Source organism: Chelmon rostratus, chromosome 12 (genome assembly GCF_017976325.1).
Source record: "Chelmon rostratus isolate fCheRos1 chromosome 12, fCheRos1.pri, whole genome shotgun sequence".
Taxonomy (NCBI): Eukaryota; Metazoa; Chordata; class Actinopteri; order Chaetodontiformes; family Chaetodontidae; genus Chelmon; species Chelmon rostratus.
The window spans coordinates 19382990-19402858 of record NC_055669.1 but is presented as its reverse complement, the minus strand read 5'-3'; the positions used below and the strand labels follow the sequence as shown (position 1 = coordinate 19402858).

Below are 19869 nucleotides of genomic sequence, written 5' to 3'. Positions count from 1 at the left end.
ATGATTAATGCCTTTGGGCGAGCGGCGCTTTAATGGCTCAAGGCTACTTAAGCACTTCATTAGGGTGAGCTCGGGCCTGTCGACACACTCGAGCCACTGGGTCCCTCGCAGCAGAAACAGAAAAACTGGAAGGACTTCCTTTGAAGTGGCCCCTGCTTGGAGGAGCTCCATCCCACAAAGCATTCAGCATGGAAATTTGATTAGCTCTCACTGTTTTTTGACTCCGCACCACTTTGAGACCTTGTTTTCAGGTCACATTTGGGGCCGAGGCTTGATCCCGTATAAATATCAGAGGCATCAGCGAGCAGAGGGACACTCAGGATCTGGCAGCTGAGGAGCACATTCGGACTAAAGCCATGGATGTACCCCGACCATTCCTTCTCCTCCTGTGTGCCCTCCACCTGACCTGTAAGTACTGTTTGCTCTGTTCTGTTCTGCTGCTGCTGTGATGAGTTACAGGAGCAGCTACTCTCTAAGTGGACTGACACCTATCTGCTTAAATATACTTGTTCGTCCCTTCTGATATGACTGGAGACATGAGTGGTAGAGAAGGTTGCGATGCTGGGAGCTGCATGTGATGTGTTGACATGTATGTTTGTTTTTTTGTAAAAGGAGGGGTCAGTTCACTTTCCATCTCACTAAATGTTGCAGTTTTTTTTTCATGCAAATCCCAAAATGAATATTTCCAGATAAATTTAGCCATGCACGATTTAATACTGTTTAAAAATAAAGTAAATGAGAGTGATTTTTCTTTTGGGGAAACTATTTCTAAATATTCATATACCTCTCTGGGGCTAAAAAACTGCTAATCACCTCCCATGTTTAACTTGTATGTAGACAGATGGATATGCATCTGCTCAACTCTAAATCATTCTGAGGGATGTATATGAAGCAAGATGAAAACAGTGTTAACTCCCTGATGTTTGTTGTTGTTTTTTCCAGTGAGCGGAGTGTTGAGCAAACACATAGATCACAGAAACCTGTTCACACAGAGGGTGTGCTGCAAAAGGCAGAGCCACTTTGTCTACATTGGACAAGGTAAAGCACTACATTACACCACATGTTACACCAGCAACTCAGTTAAACAAAAACTCATTGAAACAACAACTCCCCTGCTGACTGGCATCACATTGATTTGGTGTTTATGTCTCTCTCTCTCCACAGACATCTCTGGGAGTCCTGTCAGTGTGGATGTGGGGATGTGCAGGTCGCACTGCGGGGCAGCATCCAGGCCATCACATGAAGCAGGACAGCAGGAATACTCCAAACATTCCTCAATGCTGGAATTTCTCAAGAGCAAAAAAGTAAGTGGTGCTTGCTCACGCGGCCACAAGGGCGCGCTGTGACTGTGTGACTATGCTGAAACTACAGCATAGTCACACATAGTCACACTAAAACTAACAGCCCTTTATAGGAAATAGAAGTTATTACTGAAGCGTCACAAAAGCATTATTTTAGCATCAATGGCATTATTCATACTGTTTTGTGCACCTCTGCATAAACTAAGCAACAATGCTAATCATAAACTGCAAAAGTAAAAAACACCTGTCTTCAAATAATTTGCACCACTCGCATTAAAGCGCACAGAAACATGCTTTGACATGTCTGAAACAAACAACTTCTCTGGCCTCGCTAAAGGTGAGAACGCGCGGACCTGCAGCTCCAGAGAGCTCCGAGCCGCAGAAGCAGCTGCCCTCCTGCGGTATGAACCAGGTGTGCGAGCCCACCGGGATGCGCGTGGACCGTGTGCTGCTGTTTGAGGGACCCCGGGAGGTGGAGGTCATCGAGGAGTGCCACTGTGAGATCAAGCTGAGCCAGTGCATCCGCGTCCCCGCGCTGAGGACTTACTACCCCGAGACGCCCTATGAGACGGTCATCGACGTGGGAGGATGCTCCCGGTCCAAGGGCTCACCAGGTGTGTGTGTGTGTGTGTGTGTGTGTGTGTGTACCTGTAGTATACCTGTCTGTTTCAAGTCAATGACAGCCAAAGCAGGAAGAGGGCTCAACTGAACAGAGAGCAGCCAATCAATTAAAAATGACGCACTAAAGATGGAAATATTGACCATCAGGCTACAAAAATATGCAGATAGTTTGTCAATTGCCAACGAAAGGGGTCAGAGGTTATGAATTCAATGGATTAGTGTCATAACTGTCAGTGGTATAGAAAAAATGAACCAAGTTTCACTGGAAAAAGGGGAAAATAAGTAACTTGTTTTTTTCCGCCACTGTCTTCACACAATTTAGACTTCATGCCCAAATGAAATGACATATAATTCATATCAACCCTTTAAACCACCTCATCTTAAAGGCTGTGATAAAACACTATAACTGCACACACTTCAGTTATACTTATATTCACTGGCCCACGGTCAAAGCAGCCCTGCTCTGTTAGCACTGGATTCACTGAAGTTAAAGCCCGAGTCCAAGCATTTCAAGATTTTAGCTTTACATACATGATAGAAGAGTTTAATTTTGTGATGAAAAGTGAGCATTCTGTGTGTTTGATTATAGCCTGATTGAAATCATAGGTCTCTTTTCCAAACATCACTGATACGCACAATCATTTACCAGCATCAGAACAAAATACAGCTCATTAGGTGTCGTGTTGAAATACCCATCAGTCTGAGAGTGATGGATTTCAGAGGATCACCCCGTGTTTTAAAGCTCTGTTTGTTTACACTGGGATCACAGATTATAATCGAGCTGCTCTTCCTTTATCGATTGCTCACAGAGGGATTCTCCTGCGTCCCCACCAAGTTTGACTCAGCGCTGGTGGAAACCCCCAACAAAGCGGACCTCATCCAGACAGTGACGGCTTGTGAGCTGAAGGAGAGCTGCTACCGGGTCCCATATGTGGAGTATTACTATGAAATAGTCCACCATGCAGATGGAGTAAAAGAGGAGAGGCTCAAAGTAGGTGTAAACTAATAAAAAAATGTGGCTTTTTTATGTCTAGCTCTCATAAATCAAAAGTTTTTATCATCCACAACAAAAGTGTTTTCACTCATTTTACTCATTTCTTCTTTGCATGCATACTTAACACTAGAGGAGCATTTGTGATTCCGGTTTCACACTTTCTTTTGTAATCGAGCTGAGGGGAAACAGGAGATCTAGATGGGTGCCAGACACTAATGAAGTATCTTTATTCATCAGACACACGTGTGGAAGACAGCACTTAATCAAGCCAATCTACCGGCCGGTGGCTGGCGCCGCACATCCTGGTGTGAAGGACTCCAGGATGTGTTGCATGCTTATTCATGCGCAACCTGCAGCAATATGCATGCTAGACTGGCAGATTTTGAGTCCCAGCTCATCTTTATCTAGGAAAATACAGTTAAAATCTGATTTAAACTGTTTGGTTTTCCGTGTTAAAAAAAGAGAAAGAGAGAAAAAAAGAGATTTTGGCTCATTATTCTCCCTTAAACTTATCTCAGTCACATAAGTTCAAATTTGAAGCACAGACTACAGAGCACATCCACAACCATCCCAATATCACAAACATCCAAATATTTATTTTTGATCTTAACATCAAATAACTTTAGGTGATTTAAGATAAGACTGTATCTGAATTCCTGAACACAGATGATCGTCTGCTGTGCCTCAGTGCCAAAGGTGCGAGCGCAGTGCAAACACAAATGGCCCCTGCAGGTGTCGAATCAAAGCAGTTACCATGCTAAACAGCAGCTGGCCCCCAACTCAACTGGGTCAATATTTGTGAGCAGCTGTGAGCTGATTGCCCTCTCTGTGTTGCTAATTTTCCACAGGAAATAGATGTGGGCAGATGTTTGGGAGGCTGCACTACAGGAAACCAGTGCCTTCTCAGGTAAGTACGAACACAGCTGCTGCACACCCCCCCGCCCCACACACACACCTCCTCTACCACTCTCATAACAACTGCCTGTGAGCTCTGACACTTTCTGCACTCAGCATGTTGGTCTTTTTAGGTTAATTCCCACACCAAATGTCCCTCTTATGCCTTCTGCCTTATTTTGCATTGTGGGAGGTTTATCTTAAAATACATGAAGAGAATAAGAGGTTCACATACCAATTTGAGTTTATGGCTGGAGGAGGAAAATGCAGCACAAAAAAATAAAACAAGTGTTTGAATTCCTTATCTTGCAGTTCCCTCCTTTTATTTAAGGTTGTTAAAATCATCTTTTTCCAGATTGTTTGACGGTATCACATAAAAAACTCTATCTCAACCTCTTCCAGCGATTCATTGAAGCAGCATGTGGTGTTTACACTGAGTGGAATATTCAAAGACTACATGTTGGAAATATTCTAGCAGATGTGTTTTGCCTTATTTTAGACACATTTTCCCGAAATTCAGACATATTATGTATCTTTGGAAACTTTAGGCTCTCAAGTCGAATTTAAATCTGGGGTTAAAAGCACAACTGCTTTATTTGTAGAGCACATTTCAGCCACAAAGCAATTCAACATGCATTACATAAAGAAGGGGTTAATGCATGTCTTTATGTGTGGGATTCATCAGACTTCTCAAATTCTCTCACGTATTGCACGGTTGTAATATATTCATATTTGCAGATTCTTGATCAGAATCATACAATAAAACAACAATAACAAGAAAAAGTGCAACACAAATGAACCTCCCTCATTAAAAAAGACTGTCATCAAAGTGTAACTGGACAGGTCAACAGCAGGCTATATGTAGTTACTGTAGTTTTTAGGTTTTAATTGCTTCAGGCGACACATACAGCAGATTGAGCGGCTGTTTGATGAAGTGCACAAAGTGATTTTAATCTTCTTTCACTTTTCTGCTGCAGGAGTCCATCTGATCCAGAAATCTGCCACTTATGGGCTGAAAGACAGTCGGTTTCCTGCGTTCCTCAGGGCCACGAGAGCCACAGCTTCCTTAACCAGCACGGGCAAACTCGTACCGTTCTCTCCATCACTTCCTGCCTCTGTCAAAGCTGAACGCTGCGCCTCCTGCTGGAAAACAACTTCCAATCCCTTCTCAGCCCACTGATGACCCCATCACACACTGTAACATTGGCTTCAGAATTTGCTATCCTAAAGTAATTCCTAAATAATTGTATTATATGTAATATATGTAAAAATGATTATTTTGTAAATAAATTTAATACAACAATCCGTGAGGACTTGTCATTGGACTGGCCAATAAACCATTCTGGAGAGGTATCTCAGGTATATTACTAAGAAAATAAACTCCAAATGGCAATGAAGACATTCTCCCACAGAGCAATCACAGTGTGTAGCTCTTTTAAATCAGAAAACAAATATTATTATATTAAGTACATAAACTTTAGGTTTCAGCTCAGAAAAGAAGTTTATTTAACAGAAAGGACCAAGTATTGGTAGACCTGACAGATTGTATTTTAGACTTTAAGACAAACTAGATCAATGGAATCTGATATAACTTTCAATCACTATCAGGGTCTAACGTTTCAAAGAGACACTATGAAGCTTTGAAGCCCTGGAAAGGAGCACATGAAAAGCCAACCAATCTTGCAAATGTGCCTTTGAAAAAACACACGTGCAGGTAATAGCTCCGTATTTTGATATGAACGTGTGAAACAACACTTTTGTGCTTCTTTTTCTGTCGTCCTAAGAGAAGAGGTTTTATGACTTGCTTTCAAGGTGTCATGTAGAAAGAAAAACTTTGATCTCTTAAATGTTTATTACAGTGAGGGAAGCAAACTTTTTTTTCAGTGTCAATCTGCCTTTCGCTCGTGCGTAATTGTGCGTTAAGATCAAAGCAACCAAATGGCGCAGGGAACCATTTCTAAGTTTCCTGGGAAAGAATTGAATCGGCTTTGAGAAATAAATGAAAAAATAGCAAAGTTTAAAGCATAACTAAGAATTAATTATCTCATCTTATATAGGTATTTAGTGTATGTATTTCTGTATTTAAGGTGGTGGACAGTAAACTCTGCGCCGAAAACTCACCATTATCAGTAAGCCTTGAATGAACTGAACCAAAAAATGAAAACCACCATTGGCTGGAAGTCTAATAATCTTTTTAGCACCAAGTCTGTGGGAGATCAGTCCAGCTGGAGATCTTTTAAAAAACGAAACTGCAAATTTGGTGATTATCCAGCAGTAACTGGATAAGCAGTTATGTAAATCTGGCGACGTGTAGCCAGCGACACCCGTCTCCTTATCGAAGTAATTGGTTTCCACCTAAGACACTGCGCCCATTATTCTAAATTAATGGATTCATTCAGGCGCAGTTAACCTCCCGTGGTTAGTGCACTTCCTCCAGAGATCAGCTCCAAGTTTATTCTGTTCATATTCTTTACATTTCTCTTGTAGACATCAATAAAAAAAATATGTGCCACAGCCACAGCCACGAGCACCGAGCTTTTTCAAAGTCTGGATTTAGTTTATTTGAGCCTTTATTGCCAGACGCGGAGACAATGGGCTTGAATGAAATCTACAATCGAGTTCACACCTTGTTTACACCGCCATTAGTCTCCCTTTACATTCGCTGATGGGTGATTTACATTTGCGGCCAAATAGCATCTTTACTGCTGTTTACCAAGGCTTTGGGGGCACTGGAGAGTGAGCAGGAGCATTTGATATAAAAAGTCGAGCTTCCAGGACCCTGCAGTCACTCCAACTCCAAGCTGCTGGCCGCTTGTGTGGATCGAGGACGCCCGACGCACCAGGAATCTACCCAAACTTCAGAGATGTTCATGTTTGTGATCAGCTTCGCCGCGTTAGTGTGCGCCACCGCTGCGCGGCCTTCTCTCAACTATCTGGAGAATCACTTCACCGCCGAGAGCGAGTCGGAGGAAGTCCGTTCAGCTGCCATCAAGAGACTTTTGGAAGTTTTTGGAATGGAGGACCCCCCTGTTATCCACGCACACAAGCAGCCACCGCAGTACATGCTTGATCTGTACAACACGGTGGCTGATGTGGACGGTGTGACCAAGGACCCGTATCTCCTGGAGGGGAATACTGTGCGCTCTTTCTTTGACAAATGTAAGATCAGATTTGTGCTTTTGGCTTCTTCAGGCAGTGAAAATGTAGTCGCGTTTGTCCAGGTCTCTAACGATATCATTTTAATTGCAGTGCGCAGTGAACAGGTGGAGTACAGGTTCAATTTGTCCACGGTTGCCAGAACTGAGAAGATTCTCACTGCGGAGCTCCATCTTTTCAAGCTGCGACCTCAGGCAACACAGACATTCCACAGGCATCATTTATGCCAGGTATGCAGGCCTATGAACTACAGCTATGGTAGCTGAACAGTGAAACACAACAATGCATCTCTCTTTGGCATGACTGTAATCTCCCATTCCTTCTGTCCCATTCAGGTTAGTGTTTATCAGCTGCTTGACACTAGCAGGAACAACAACACTCAGCAGAAGAAGCTGCTGTCTTCCCGGCTCATCCCGGTCCATTCGTCGGGATGGGAGGTGTTCACCATCACACAAGCAGTAAGTGTCCACTCCTTCTGGAATAAGCCCGCATTACTTTCTGGAGGTGAATTCTGAACACAACTGCCTGAAATCTGTGTTTTAACTGATTCATGTGAACTCCTTCATGAAGGTCCGCTCCTGGATGATAGATGAAGGCAGTAACCAGGGGCTCCAGGTGGTGGTTCAGACCCTGGGAGGAAGCCAGGTGGATATGAAGATGATCCGTTTTGCTTCAGGCCGCAACCACCACCAGAGCAAACAGCCCATGTTGGTCCTCTTCACCGACGACGGCCGCCGCTCCACTACCCTTGAAAGCACAGGTGAGACTTAACTTTAATGTCATTTGATTGAGCACTAAAAGTTCAGGTATTTTTGTGGTCTTACTCCTGATGAGCAGGGGTGTAGATAAGAACTAAGGGGCCCAGAGAAAGCCCTTGCCCCCCAATCCACAATTCTCTTCCTATCACAGTTATTTGATCTGTACTTTTTATACTTTACACATTATTTTACCAATTTGTTATAAAGCCGACATCCGGTGCTGATTAGCTACCAAAACCATACTTCATCATCAGTTGTCTGCTGTTAAAAAATCTGCTTGGTGAGCGAGTTCATGTGTTTAAGTCATCTAGCCAAGCTGTAATCCTAATTGTTACAGCTTGTTTTAGCTGATTTCCGTTTTGTATTTTTCCCCTGAACCCCTTTTCAGAATAAGAGCTAAGAAGGAAGAAAGAAAACAAAAAAATTAAGGACCCCAGTTCACCTGCAACACAGCTTAACTTTGCATTTTGGGAACCTGCTGTAAAACATACTGAATGAAATGTGTTTTCTAACAAAACACTCTCCTTTCCTTCACCAGACCCCAACGACACCACAGCCATTTCCAGCCTGCCCCAGGCCCCCATGTCAGGTCCATCCTCCCGCAGCGCTCGCTCTCTGGACTACAGCGAGGAGGAAGGTGTGTCTTCGTCCTGCCAGCGTCTGCCCCTCTATGTCGACTTCGAGGAGATCGGCTGGTCGGGCTGGATCGTGTCTCCCCGGGGCTACAACGCATACCACTGCAGAGGCTCCTGCCCCTTCCCCCTGGGCCAGAACATGCGGCCGACCAACCACGCCACCGTCCAGTCCATCATCAACGCGCTGAAGCTGATGAAAGGGATCGAGACGCCGTGCTGCGTGCCGGATAAGCTCTTCTCCATCAACTTGCTCTACTTTGATGACGATGAGAATGTGGTGCTGAAACAGTATAACGACATGGTGGCTGGAAGCTGTGGCTGCCATTGACATCAAGCAGTCAGTGGCGCTGGGCTGCACAGATATTCATAAAGAATACAGTGTAAATCAGGGTTTTGGTACATAGAAAACCAGCTGCCCTTTAAAACTTAATTGCAGCTAATGAATGATGTGCAGAGCCCCACATGTGGCATTGTAATATATGTAAATATCCATAAATTATAATATATGGCAGTGATGGAGTGATATCCTGTGAAAGATGTGAATGTATATATTCTATGTTTTCTGTTGTGAATTATTACACAGTCAGAATAAACAGCGTAAACGACAGATTGTCGAGTGAATTTATTTGCAAAATATGTTCCACTCAAAAGTGTGACTTTATTTCAAGAAGATCTGAACTGATCATGACAGACCAGCAAAATATTTATCTATCGTGGACTACATTTGGTCAATTTGCAATCCTGCAATAGCAGGAATGAACCAACCTTCACAATTCTTGCCAAAACAATGTTGGCCAATCCCTGCAGTAATACAAAAAATGATCAAATAATAAGAATGCTTGCAATCTTCTACAATGACCACAATTTTTTGCTACCAATAATTTGATTCTGAAGAAATGTTATCAGTCCATTTCAAACCAAATCAATCCTCAATCTTCTTCTTTGCAGCTACATTACTGCTTACATCTCATCTTTCAGGAGGAACTTCATGTGGATGTGGGTATACACAGGGTGTGTTTTCCTCCTCCACTAAACAACTATAACTAATCCTGGGATCTTGTTATTTTTACATGAAACAATTTCTCACTAAATGTTGCACATCGCTGATTGCAATTAGCACAAACAACCCAAGATCCTTCACAGACTACACAGGCAAAAGTCAATGACAGAGTTGAGACATGATCACAACTGTTCCTTTACATCGGATCACACTGAGTTTTCAGGACTATCAGCTCTAACATTGTTTTTATCATCTAAAAACAGCAGATTTACTCATACAAACACGTACACACTTATTGTATTTTGAAATTGCTCCTGAAATTGAATGGATCTATTTGGCTGTTATGGGAGCATCTCTTATGAGGAAGGCAGCTAAACCATTCAATCAGTCAAGGTGTCTCTTTTCAATAACACAGACTCTAAAATCCATAATCTATAATATCTAATCTAAGTCTAGTCTAAGTCTCGCTCCGTTTTCTTCCACTAAGCATGCGTCTGTAGGACTGGAGCTCTGCAGCTCATGTCTGGAGAGATGCTGCACGACACCCACGCCGATACAGTCACCCAGCACGTTAGTGGTCGTCCTCAAACGATCTCTGTCAACACACATACAGGAAGCTCTGAGGTTAGGAGCTCAGAAGTTTGACTCGACCACAACTACACGCGAGTGTAGGCAGTCTAATGTGTTTCAGAATATGTTGCAACTGAAAGCAGTCTACTGTGAACTGATAACAGATAGCACAATACCTGCAGCACATTTTCAGCAACCCAATCAGCAGAATGTTTCCTTTGCTTTAAAATTGTATCTCAGGTGAGTGGGCTGTTACCTGACTCCAACCCTTCAAATCAGGTTGCTGACAAGCAAAAAGACACACACTTACAGCATCCAATCAACCGCGATGATAAATGAAATGCCTTCAGGGGGCAGTCCAACTGAGGTCAACACCATCACCATGGATACCATGCCGCCCTGTGGGATGCCTGTGGCTCCAATAGCTGCAACTGTGGCAGTGATACTGGAATTGCATAATTTTTAATTGTGAGCAAGTATCAATAATTAACTTTATATACGCTGGAAATTTCCAAGCAACTGAATTGTTAGAAAACACAAAAATATCCAAAGAATGTTTTTTTTTTAATGTGACAAAATACATTTAGGCCATAAGAAAATGAATGATATTTTATAAAATTTATAAATGATATAAAATGAATGGAACAGGGTTAAAGATAAAACAAATAAGTTACTATGAAAAATCTACTTACCCAAAGGTCATCTTAGGTTAATCTTAACTGATAAATTAGTGATGAGCTGATCATAAAGAAACACATATATATGTAAATGTGTGTGTGTGTACACATTTATCAGTGCATCCTGTTTTAAACCATATGTGACATGATGAACAACCTAAACCTCCTTGCGAGTTAGATGAGAAGTCTGTACAGGCTGCCACAACCAGCAGGTAGTTAGCTTAGCTTAGCATACAGACTGGACACAGCTTCAGTCCAATAACGGTGATGGAAAAACAGACCACCAGCACCTGTAAAGCTCACTAACTTTTGGTTTTGCAGGGGATTGTGTACAGGTATATTACAGGAAGCTAGCTCTTGTTAGAGTTTACCAGTTCGGGGTGTGTTGCTGCCTCTCAACCAAAGCACACTGGGATGAGCTCTGGTCTCCATCCCTTCATTATGCATGGATGTACTGAGACAATACGAAGTACGACAAAGGTCCTTTTTTGTTTCTTAATTGTTACTTTAGACTGAAATCTGAAAGACAAATTGCCACTCATAGACATTAAAGCTTTACTCTAAGCCACAAGGTCTCCAGAAACTTATACTGTATATCACTATTATAAAAAAGCATCCTTTGACTCACAGGAATTTATGTACAGTGATATATAATTGTTTCAAACTTAAATGCAATCGACATTTACAGATTCAGATTTTTAACCACACTAACTTGAATCAATTAAAGTTATACAGCTTGTTTACAGTCTGCATTGCATCATACCTGATGATGATGATTTCACCCACACCGAGCTCCATATTATTAACTTGGGCGATGAATATGGAAGCGACTGCCTCATAGAGTGCTGTGCCATCCATGGTCATTGTGGCTCCTACAGGCAGCATGAAGCGTGTCACCCGTTTGTCCATGTTAAGATTGTTCTCCAGACAGTTGATGGTGATGGGAAGGGTCACAGAACTGGAAAAAAAAATCACATTTATGAGATAAACCGTATGTGCCATGTTTGGTATTTTCTCAAGCCTCACCTATCTTTACTTAAATTAATGTTCAGTTGCTTCTCAAATACTCTGCAGAGGGAAGTCAGACTCACCTGGATGAAGTCCCAAAGGCAGTGGTGAAAGCCTGGAGTAGACCAGCCATAAACCTGAAGGGATTACTATGTGTGATGATGACATAGATGACGGGCAGGGTGAAGAAGCTGTGGATCAGCAGGCCAGTGATCACAGTGACAGAATACATGGCGAGCTGGCGGCCTATAACGCCAACGTCTTTCAGCTTCAAAATCTGCCCTCCAACCAAGAAGAGGATACCCACTGGGGAATACCTGTGAGAGAAAGGTGCTGTTGTAAAAAAAAAAAAAAAAAATCCACTGCAGGGTCAAAAATAAGTATTTCTTTGAAAGGATTGTGCATTTTCATACTGCATTGTTACATTTGACACATTTCACTGATTGACTGGATGGTTTAATCGCAATTACGGGTCAGCATGTAATGTTCTACATCATATTTGCAGCTTCTCGTTCTTACCAGATGACTATGCCGATCAGATGCATGATGGCTTTATTCAGGCAGTCAAAAAAGTCCTGCAGAGGTTTCGCCTCTTTCTCCATATTGCCCAGGATGAGGCCAAAGGCGATGCAGAAGACCAACAAACCCAAAATATTGAAACCGTCTGAGGTGCCTGGCATTGGCACAGTGTCAGCTATCGGGTTTCCAGTGACAGCGTTACAAATCATGATCATAACTACTCATATTGAATAGAAATATTTGGTCACAATTATTAGTCTGACTGAACTCACTTGTTTGAGTCAGATTGACAACACCAAGACTTTTGCTTTTGGAATAAACTGTTTTATACTGAATAAAAGAAGAAGAAAATCATTATTGCTGACAGGTTCCATAATGAAAAAGACAATAAAGAAACAACCTGCAGAGCTCTCACCTGACTGAAACAAGCAGCCACCAAATTTGAGGGAAACATGTTTCTGAAACACGAAAAAACAGAGGATAAGTTAGCTTGGACTGAATGCTAACGTCTAATGGAGCTGATTGATCCTTTTTGATGGACACCTGAGCAGATCCAGGAAGGCATCCACAGTGTGCACAGCCTCCACTTCACCATCCGAGGGCGCTGAAGTGTTCTCAGGTGATTTGCCTGGCTGGATAAGAACAACTAGGGCGATGCCAGTGAACACAGCCATGAGGGACGTCACTGCATAATAGCAGAGAGCCTGGAGCCCCATTTTCCCCAAATCTTTCCTGTTCACAGACGACATGCCTGAAACGTTGCAACACTTGAATGTAACTCCATGTGTTAGGTCGATAGCTGACATATTTTGAAGACAAAAAGTGAATACCACAGAAAAGGAAGCTATGTTTGACATGTACTGTTGCATCACGCCACACATTTACATGATGAAACCACTGTGCAATATGTTTATGTGTGCGCATGGACAGTGTGTAAAAGTGTGTTTTCACTGTGAAAATGTTTTCTTAGCTGATTTACCAATACAACTGTACATTTTAATGCAATCCAATACCAGAGCCTGGTATTAAAGCAACCTCTGTGAAGCATTAAGAATCAGGATATAGTCAGTGGTGGTGCTGCTGTTTCAGATTGCATTATATTAAGGATATTTGTAATATTCTGTGCCCCTCGGCAAAAAGGATGGAAACAGGTAGAAAATGCTGCTAAACTGAGCATCTGCTAGAACGGCTACATGAATATAACATCTAACCTGTAATCACGCTGGAGATGATGAGAGGAAGCACCAACATCTGCAGCATTCGCAACAACAGCTCTCCAGGAAAGGTAAAGTACATGATATCTCTGTCTGACATGTTGCAGGACTGCAGAGCGACACCCAGGCCGATCCCTCAGAGAAGCACAAACACAGGTCAACATGGCGGTCATGTCATACATAAAGCACTGCTGGAAAAACAACAGCATGCTAATAAGAACAGCACCTGCAATATAATACACATACAGAAAGAGACACAGACTTGACAGACAGAATAAAACATCCAACAGCATGTGTGGGGAAAGAGGATTTCTGTCATACTGACAGCTGACATGACATGAAATTTAACAACATGAGCAGAAAACGCCTGAGACATTCAATTACAAAACTACACACACAGTGTATAAACTCACACTGACTGACAGTTCAAATATTATGAGTTAGCACTAATGATAGAACTCATCATATGACATTGTAAGTAGTGGAGAGAAGTGTCGTTTTGGCCAGGTATGTTTCTGAAGACACTGCCTTTATATCCAAACCACACTGAGATTAAAAGAGTCACTGTGTTACTTCACAAAGAGAATCAAACTTTGACTGACTTACCTATGACAACAGCAGCCGCAGTGAGAAGAACAAAAGCATTTCTGCGGAGAAAACCTTTAATGTTCCATTTATGCCGGAGAGAAGAACATAAGCCAGAGGGCTCAGAAGTCACCTGCCGTGTCTGCGGGTCGTGGACATCTGTAATGCCCACTGTGCTCAGCTTAGACGGAGTGTTAGAGCTGGGTGGCATCTCTGCATTCTCTGAACTCGGGACACTTAGAAATAGCACCACTGTCAGCGTGGCTCGACACTTCGACACTTTGTCACACCAGCAACATTTCAGGATGTGCTGCGAGTCATAATCTTGTGAGAAAACAAGCCGAGAAATATAAACCCTCCAGGCAGGGAGCAAACAGGCCAAGCTGCATCGTGCAAAACAGCAGCGACGCACACCTCAGCTAAACACTTAATATACTGTTAAGCCTGTAAAGGTGCAACCACATCAGTGAGATGTGAGCTGACACAGTATAGGACATAAAGCACTGGTTCCCGACTTTTATGGCTTGCGACCATTTAATTTTAAGGTGTAATGTCTGCTATAGCCTTCATGTAGACATGAGTTATGAGTAACTTTCCTTCTGGGATAGTTTCACGGGTTTCTGCAGTGTTCACCAAGTTAAATTTAAGACTTTTTAGCATCTTTTTGATATCAAGTCCATTTCAATTTAGTATCTGTTGCATGATCATACTGGCAAAGTCTGCAGGTATGATGGAAAACCAGTAGGGATGATAGGAATTACTGAATTCAGTGCTTTTAAGGACTTTAGAGTATTTTAAGTATTTTAGAGGTTTGAAGAGGTGAAAGTATTTGTTGTTTCAAACTTTATCGCCACACAACAACATCAGTATTGGACAATTCTGCAAAACCCTGGATTACACTTCATGAAAACAATTTTAAAACTCTTGTTTCTTATAATATCTGGCAGCTAGTGTGTGGTTAAGATTGGGATTGTGGTTATGTTAAAAATAATGTGGTTAAGGTTTTGCTTGGGTTAAGCAACTCAAATTATTATCTTATTAGAAAAGCAAATATCAGTTGCAGGTCATTAACCAGGTATGAAATCCAGTCTCGTGCATGAAAGTTGGAGCATGTGCATGTGCATCCATCTCCCTGACCTCAACACCATTGCTTGTTACATGTAGGGCACACTAGTTCCTGCACTGTCAATGAGCATTGGCACTGGACACAAATCATAAGGTGTAGAATTGTCCAGTATGGATGAAGTTCTTAAGGATGCTGGGCTGAATATTTCACTGGAAACAAGCTAAATATGAGCATTATTTGGCGATGAAACTTCTCCATGTGGCATTGTACATAAAACCTTTCTTTGTGTCACTCAAACAACTCTTTGTTTACTTTATATCTTCCTTATTGCTCATGCTAATTACAATAGAGTGAAGAGTAAATACATGCATCGCTGATGGAGTACTGGTGAACGTCTCTTACACTGAATTATAATGGCAGGATAAAATGTTGGATTTCAGTGCCTCTACTTGCTTTCCACATATAATTCATGTGCACAATAAGTACACTTTCAAGTTTAGTTTCAGCTCATCTATGTAATACCTGGCCTAAAGCTGAAAATGTGCCCAATAAATGGATAAATATCCAATAATTGAGTTCTCAGCTGAAACAAAACTTGTCTCGCATCAAAAAGTCCATTTGCCAGCTACAAAACCCTGTCTCTAAAGAGTGTAACCTGAGCAGCGACTGAGGCGTTGGCCATAGAGTGGCACTAAAGGGGGTTGATACCACTTGGCATGATGCTGGACGACAGCCCTTATTCATTGTCAGAGGGGCTGCTATTCACAATGGAGAAAACGATGAAATGCTGCCATTATAATGGGGACCAAAGGGCCCCGTGGCGGCCCGACACCTGATCTCCCCTTTGGCTCTGGCTTCCTTTTGTCCCAGTATTTCATATCTGACATATCCACACACCCTAAAACAGCACTTGATGCTGGAGCAGCGATGGACCTGGGGCTTGGCGTTTGCGCGCTCAGACATGGGGAATAAACAGACCATCTTCACAGCGCAGCAGCTAGATGCCTATCAGGTCGGTGTCAATCCTGTTTCTGTCTGAATGAGATAATTAGCCTCACTCACCCTAATGGCTCTCTCCTCTTATCGAGACTAGCTACAGGCATCGGTAAACAAGATTAACACACTTGTCAGACTTCTTTGTACTTTTTTGTTTGTTATCACACAGAAGATCCAGAGTCATGTGGTGCAGCATGTCACAGCAGGGTTGAACTGAGCTCTCCTGATGCCGTTTGTTGATTTAATATTCTCGATATTCAGAAAAGTCTGTCTTTGGTCATTTTGCAAGAAACATTTTGTAGGATTTGTGGTTCAGAGTTAGGAATTTTACACCAAAAATACATGTTATTATCTGGCATTGTTACAGATGAATGTACCAAAATAACAAGAACCAATAATATAACAGCAAGACACAGGCATGGACTGTTTTACATAATCTATTACTATTGATACTTTAAGTAAATATTCTTTCAATACGTCTGTAAAATTTTAAAATCCTGGCTTTAACTTGTGCTGGAGTATTTTCATAGTGTGTTGTTACTTCAGTAAGAATCTGTCTTCCACCGCTGTATAAAAGCAGTAACGCTGCAGCAGACTGTATAAGGACAGCTGCCTCCTAATGTTCTTTGCAATAACTTCCATCTCCTGCCACGATCTGATTGTATTTGCAGGACTGTACATATTTTACAAGGAAAGAAATTCTCAGGTGAGCAAATGATTTCACTGGTATCGTAAATCTTAATATATCTGAGTCATTGCTGGTGTAGCTGAATTTTTGTTGGGTTCTGCACAATACTAGTGTAACTCTAAACTACAGTATCAGGAGGCCTGTCCCACTGTGGGGCAGGCTACCAGTGAGATCACATGGTGTTTAAAATCTTGCTTACAGATCTTAACTGTACTGATGCTCATTTTTCAGCGTTTTCAGCTCTGTTCCAGCTCACTAGCAGAAGCTTTCTAACTTCACCTTTCTAACCTACCAAATGCTAAGCTAAAACACACAGCTATATAACATAGAGATATCCTGTAATTCAATATTCAAAGTAAATTTTTCAAACCTTTCCTAGACTGTTCTACCGCTATCGGGATTTGGCACCGCAGCTCGTTCCTCTTGACTACACCAACCACCCAGATGTGAAGTTACCATATGAGCTGATTGGCAGCATGCCAGAGCTGAAGGTAGACCCGCTGGTCCACACACACCCTGCAGACCCGCTCCCTCCCTCTGTTGCCAATCCATAATTAATGGCCAACTAATCGACAGAATTCTTTGAAAGGTTATATGTTACCCGACTCCTTTAAACTTGAAGAATGCCGGTGAGACCCTCAGGGCACACTTGTTGGAAACGGATTAATTATATGCCTCTTTACACAGTGACAGCGAGGTAAACAGGTGTGTGAACACGCTGGTCACTGACATGTCCTGAGAAAGGGAGAGTCAGACTGTGAAGACAACACTTTCCCTCGCTGTCACTTATTCTGCCAAATTCTGACTGATCTTATTGCTCACTGGAATTCTCATTAGAAACGTAAAAATCAGGCATGATATATAAACCGAACAAAAAACAGACGACCATAGAGCACAGGAAAGCCATCGAATCCAACCAGCACCAGGTCATAGTTGTGTATGATTAACTGCACCAGAGAAGTTTTTATGGGGTGTTACAGAAGTTCTGTGTCGCCTCTGTCCAGGACAACCCGTTCCGTCAGAGGATCGCTGAGGTTTTCTCTGAGGACGGAGAGGGCAACATGACACTGGATGACTTCTTGGACATGTTTTCAGTCCTGAGTGAGATGGCGCCACGTGACCTCAAGGCCTACTATGCTTTCAAAATTTATGGTAAAATATCCAAACAAGAGGTGCAATTTTTTAAAATCATATTAAGGAGTTCATTTTTTTTTTGTGTACTTTGTTGGTGGAAATATTTCAGGTTATATATAATATATGCGCTGTGCATGAACAAATATACATTCCTTTTGTTTGCCGTTCACAAACAAAGAAATGTACAGTACTGCAGCTTGAGGTCAGTTAGCAGAAATCCAAATAGACTTCTTTAGAATTAGGGAAAAGTAGTGCTGTGTGAAATGTATCATCAACAACAAGCACAGATACAGAACATATGAATTTCCATCGGTATCTATCTACATGCATAATATTCTGTGAAGTTCAAAATCATGTTTGTAAGTAAATCTCATAAAATTAGGAAAAGTCATGAAGTATCATGGTGATAAAGCAATGTTAAGTATGTTTTTTTGAGCTGTTAAAGGGGACCCAGGACCCCAATCAGAAGATCAGAGTTAACACGAACTGCAGAGTGTAAAGAAGCAGTCTGATACTAAATGAATGAATTTGTGCAACAAAATCATTTGAAAACAGTAGATAAGAATATCTTCTTAACTCTAATATGGCGCAAGCTTATGAAAAGGGGGCACGGTGAAGGGCTTGGGAGCTGTAAGCATGGCGGAGGGCGGATGGGACGTTATAAATGATTAAGCAGCCCATTATAGAGGCAAAGAGCTCGTCAAAGCCCAGTTTGTGCTCAGCACCAGCACCACCCCTAATTAACAAACGCTGACAGATGAAGAAGTTACGTACACATCGCCATGGGTCAAGTCTTTTCATTCATTATTCAGACAAATAGAGGAGAAAAACCAAGGAAGGGTGACAGACTGAAACAGCATAGTTGTGCCATGATGAATAAGACCGATGAGGACGCATGAGCTCAGATACCTGAAGTGAAATCTCCAGTGAAGGACTGGGTGTGTGAATATGTACAGTTGTGTTTAATCAATGCCTTAAACAGACATCAAAATATTAGTTGATATGATAGTAACATTGCAGTTTCCATGCTGACGATGTCAGAATATATAAAGGATATCACTGACTTATGTCATAAAATAGTGAAAAAGTCCCACTACGTTAATAGAAAATCCAAAGATAAAAAGACCATCAAGAATCAGCAAACACTCACTCTTCAGAAACAGGAAGCAATTAATTTTCTGTATTTTTGCTTGAAAAATGTGTTGCATGATTAACCGATTTGCTACATCGTTGTTTGACTAATCAACAATCCAGTGATTTCCCCTTCTCTTCCATTTTCTGCAAGATTTCAACAATGACGACTTCATCTGCAAGTCGGACCTGGAGAAGACCCTGAACAAGCTGACTCGTAATGAGCTGACAGAGGACGAGGTGAGGATGGTGTGTGAGAAGGTGATTGATGAGGCCGACCTGGACAATGATGGACGCCTGTCACTGGAGGACTTCCAGCACATGATTGTTCGAGCTCCAGAATTTCTTAGGTAGGCCGCTGGTAGCCATTTACCACAAGATTCGTATAACGATGAGTACAACCACCTACATAGAACACATGAGAACACATTTATTTTTGTTATGTATTGTAACCACAGTAACCATTTATGTAGCTAGTTTGCTTATTCTTACATTTGTTGTAATCCTTTAAAGACTTCTATTGTGGAAATCAGACCAGAACTGTGCTAATTTCTGTTCACAGCACCTTCCACATCAGGATATAAAGAAACGAAGCAATTGTGTGTATTTCTTCATTTGAAAAGCACATGAGGATGGACTTATAATGCTGCAGGATGTCTAGAACATCTGTGAATCCTGACATCTAAACCAAAAACCACCTGTCATCTTGTGAATTAATAGATTTTTGCTTTTTGTGTTTTATTTTGTACAAAACAAAGTAACATTGTGAATCTCATCATAGATCATCAGACTTTGACATTTGGCATCGAGAGTAAATACTGTGAGAAACAATGAATGGTCTTGTCTTTCATGGGAGTAGTACTGCATTACTGTAAACTAGCTTGGATTTGTTTGACCTGTACTGACGTACTGAGAGCACATC

General features: G+C 41.8%; 4 protein-coding genes across 4 annotated transcripts; 3 read left to right on the top strand and 1 right to left on the bottom strand.

Moving 5' to 3' along the window:
• Positions 1 to 323: 323 nt before the first annotated feature.
• On the top strand, positions 324 to 5051 carry pnhd (pinhead). Its single transcript, XM_041949795.1, has 7 exons — positions 324 to 408; positions 943 to 1038; positions 1165 to 1304; positions 1639 to 1915; positions 2732 to 2913; positions 3765 to 3823; positions 4788 to 5051. The coding sequence occupies exons 1-7, from the start codon at positions 357 to 359 to the stop codon at positions 4936 to 4938; spliced, it is 957 nt and encodes a 318-aa protein (XP_041805729.1). The 5' UTR covers positions 324 to 356; the 3' UTR covers positions 4939 to 5051.
• A 1623-nt stretch (positions 5052 to 6674) lies between these two features.
• Positions 6675 to 8687, top strand: LOC121615439 (anti-dorsalizing morphogenic protein). Its single transcript, XM_041949794.1, has 5 exons — positions 6675 to 6969; positions 7060 to 7196; positions 7302 to 7424; positions 7537 to 7726; positions 8263 to 8687. The coding sequence occupies exons 1-5, from the start codon at positions 6675 to 6677 to the stop codon at positions 8685 to 8687; spliced, it is 1170 nt and encodes a 389-aa protein (XP_041805728.1).
• A 1113-nt stretch (positions 8688 to 9800) lies between these two features.
• Positions 9801 to 15871, bottom strand: LOC121614912 (excitatory amino acid transporter 1-like; the record flags this gene model as incomplete). The annotated part of the gene is made up of 11 exons (XM_041949010.1): positions 9801 to 9954; positions 10240 to 10374; positions 11370 to 11564; positions 11698 to 11931; positions 12134 to 12308; positions 12397 to 12463; positions 12549 to 12591; positions 12677 to 12884; positions 13345 to 13482; positions 13954 to 14016; positions 15841 to 15871. Coding segments are annotated over 11 exons (1443 nt in total), but the record flags the coding sequence as incomplete, so codon positions are not given.
• cib3 (calcium and integrin binding family member 3) lies at positions 15824 to 19745 on the top strand. Its single transcript, XM_041949797.1, has 6 exons — positions 15824 to 16010; positions 16666 to 16700; positions 17062 to 17173; positions 17687 to 17834; positions 19102 to 19297; positions 19510 to 19745. The coding sequence occupies exons 1-6, from the start codon at positions 15912 to 15914 to the stop codon at positions 19529 to 19531; spliced, it is 612 nt and encodes a 203-aa protein (XP_041805731.1). The 5' UTR covers positions 15824 to 15911; the 3' UTR covers positions 19532 to 19745.
• Positions 19746 to 19869: the final 124 nt, after the last annotated feature.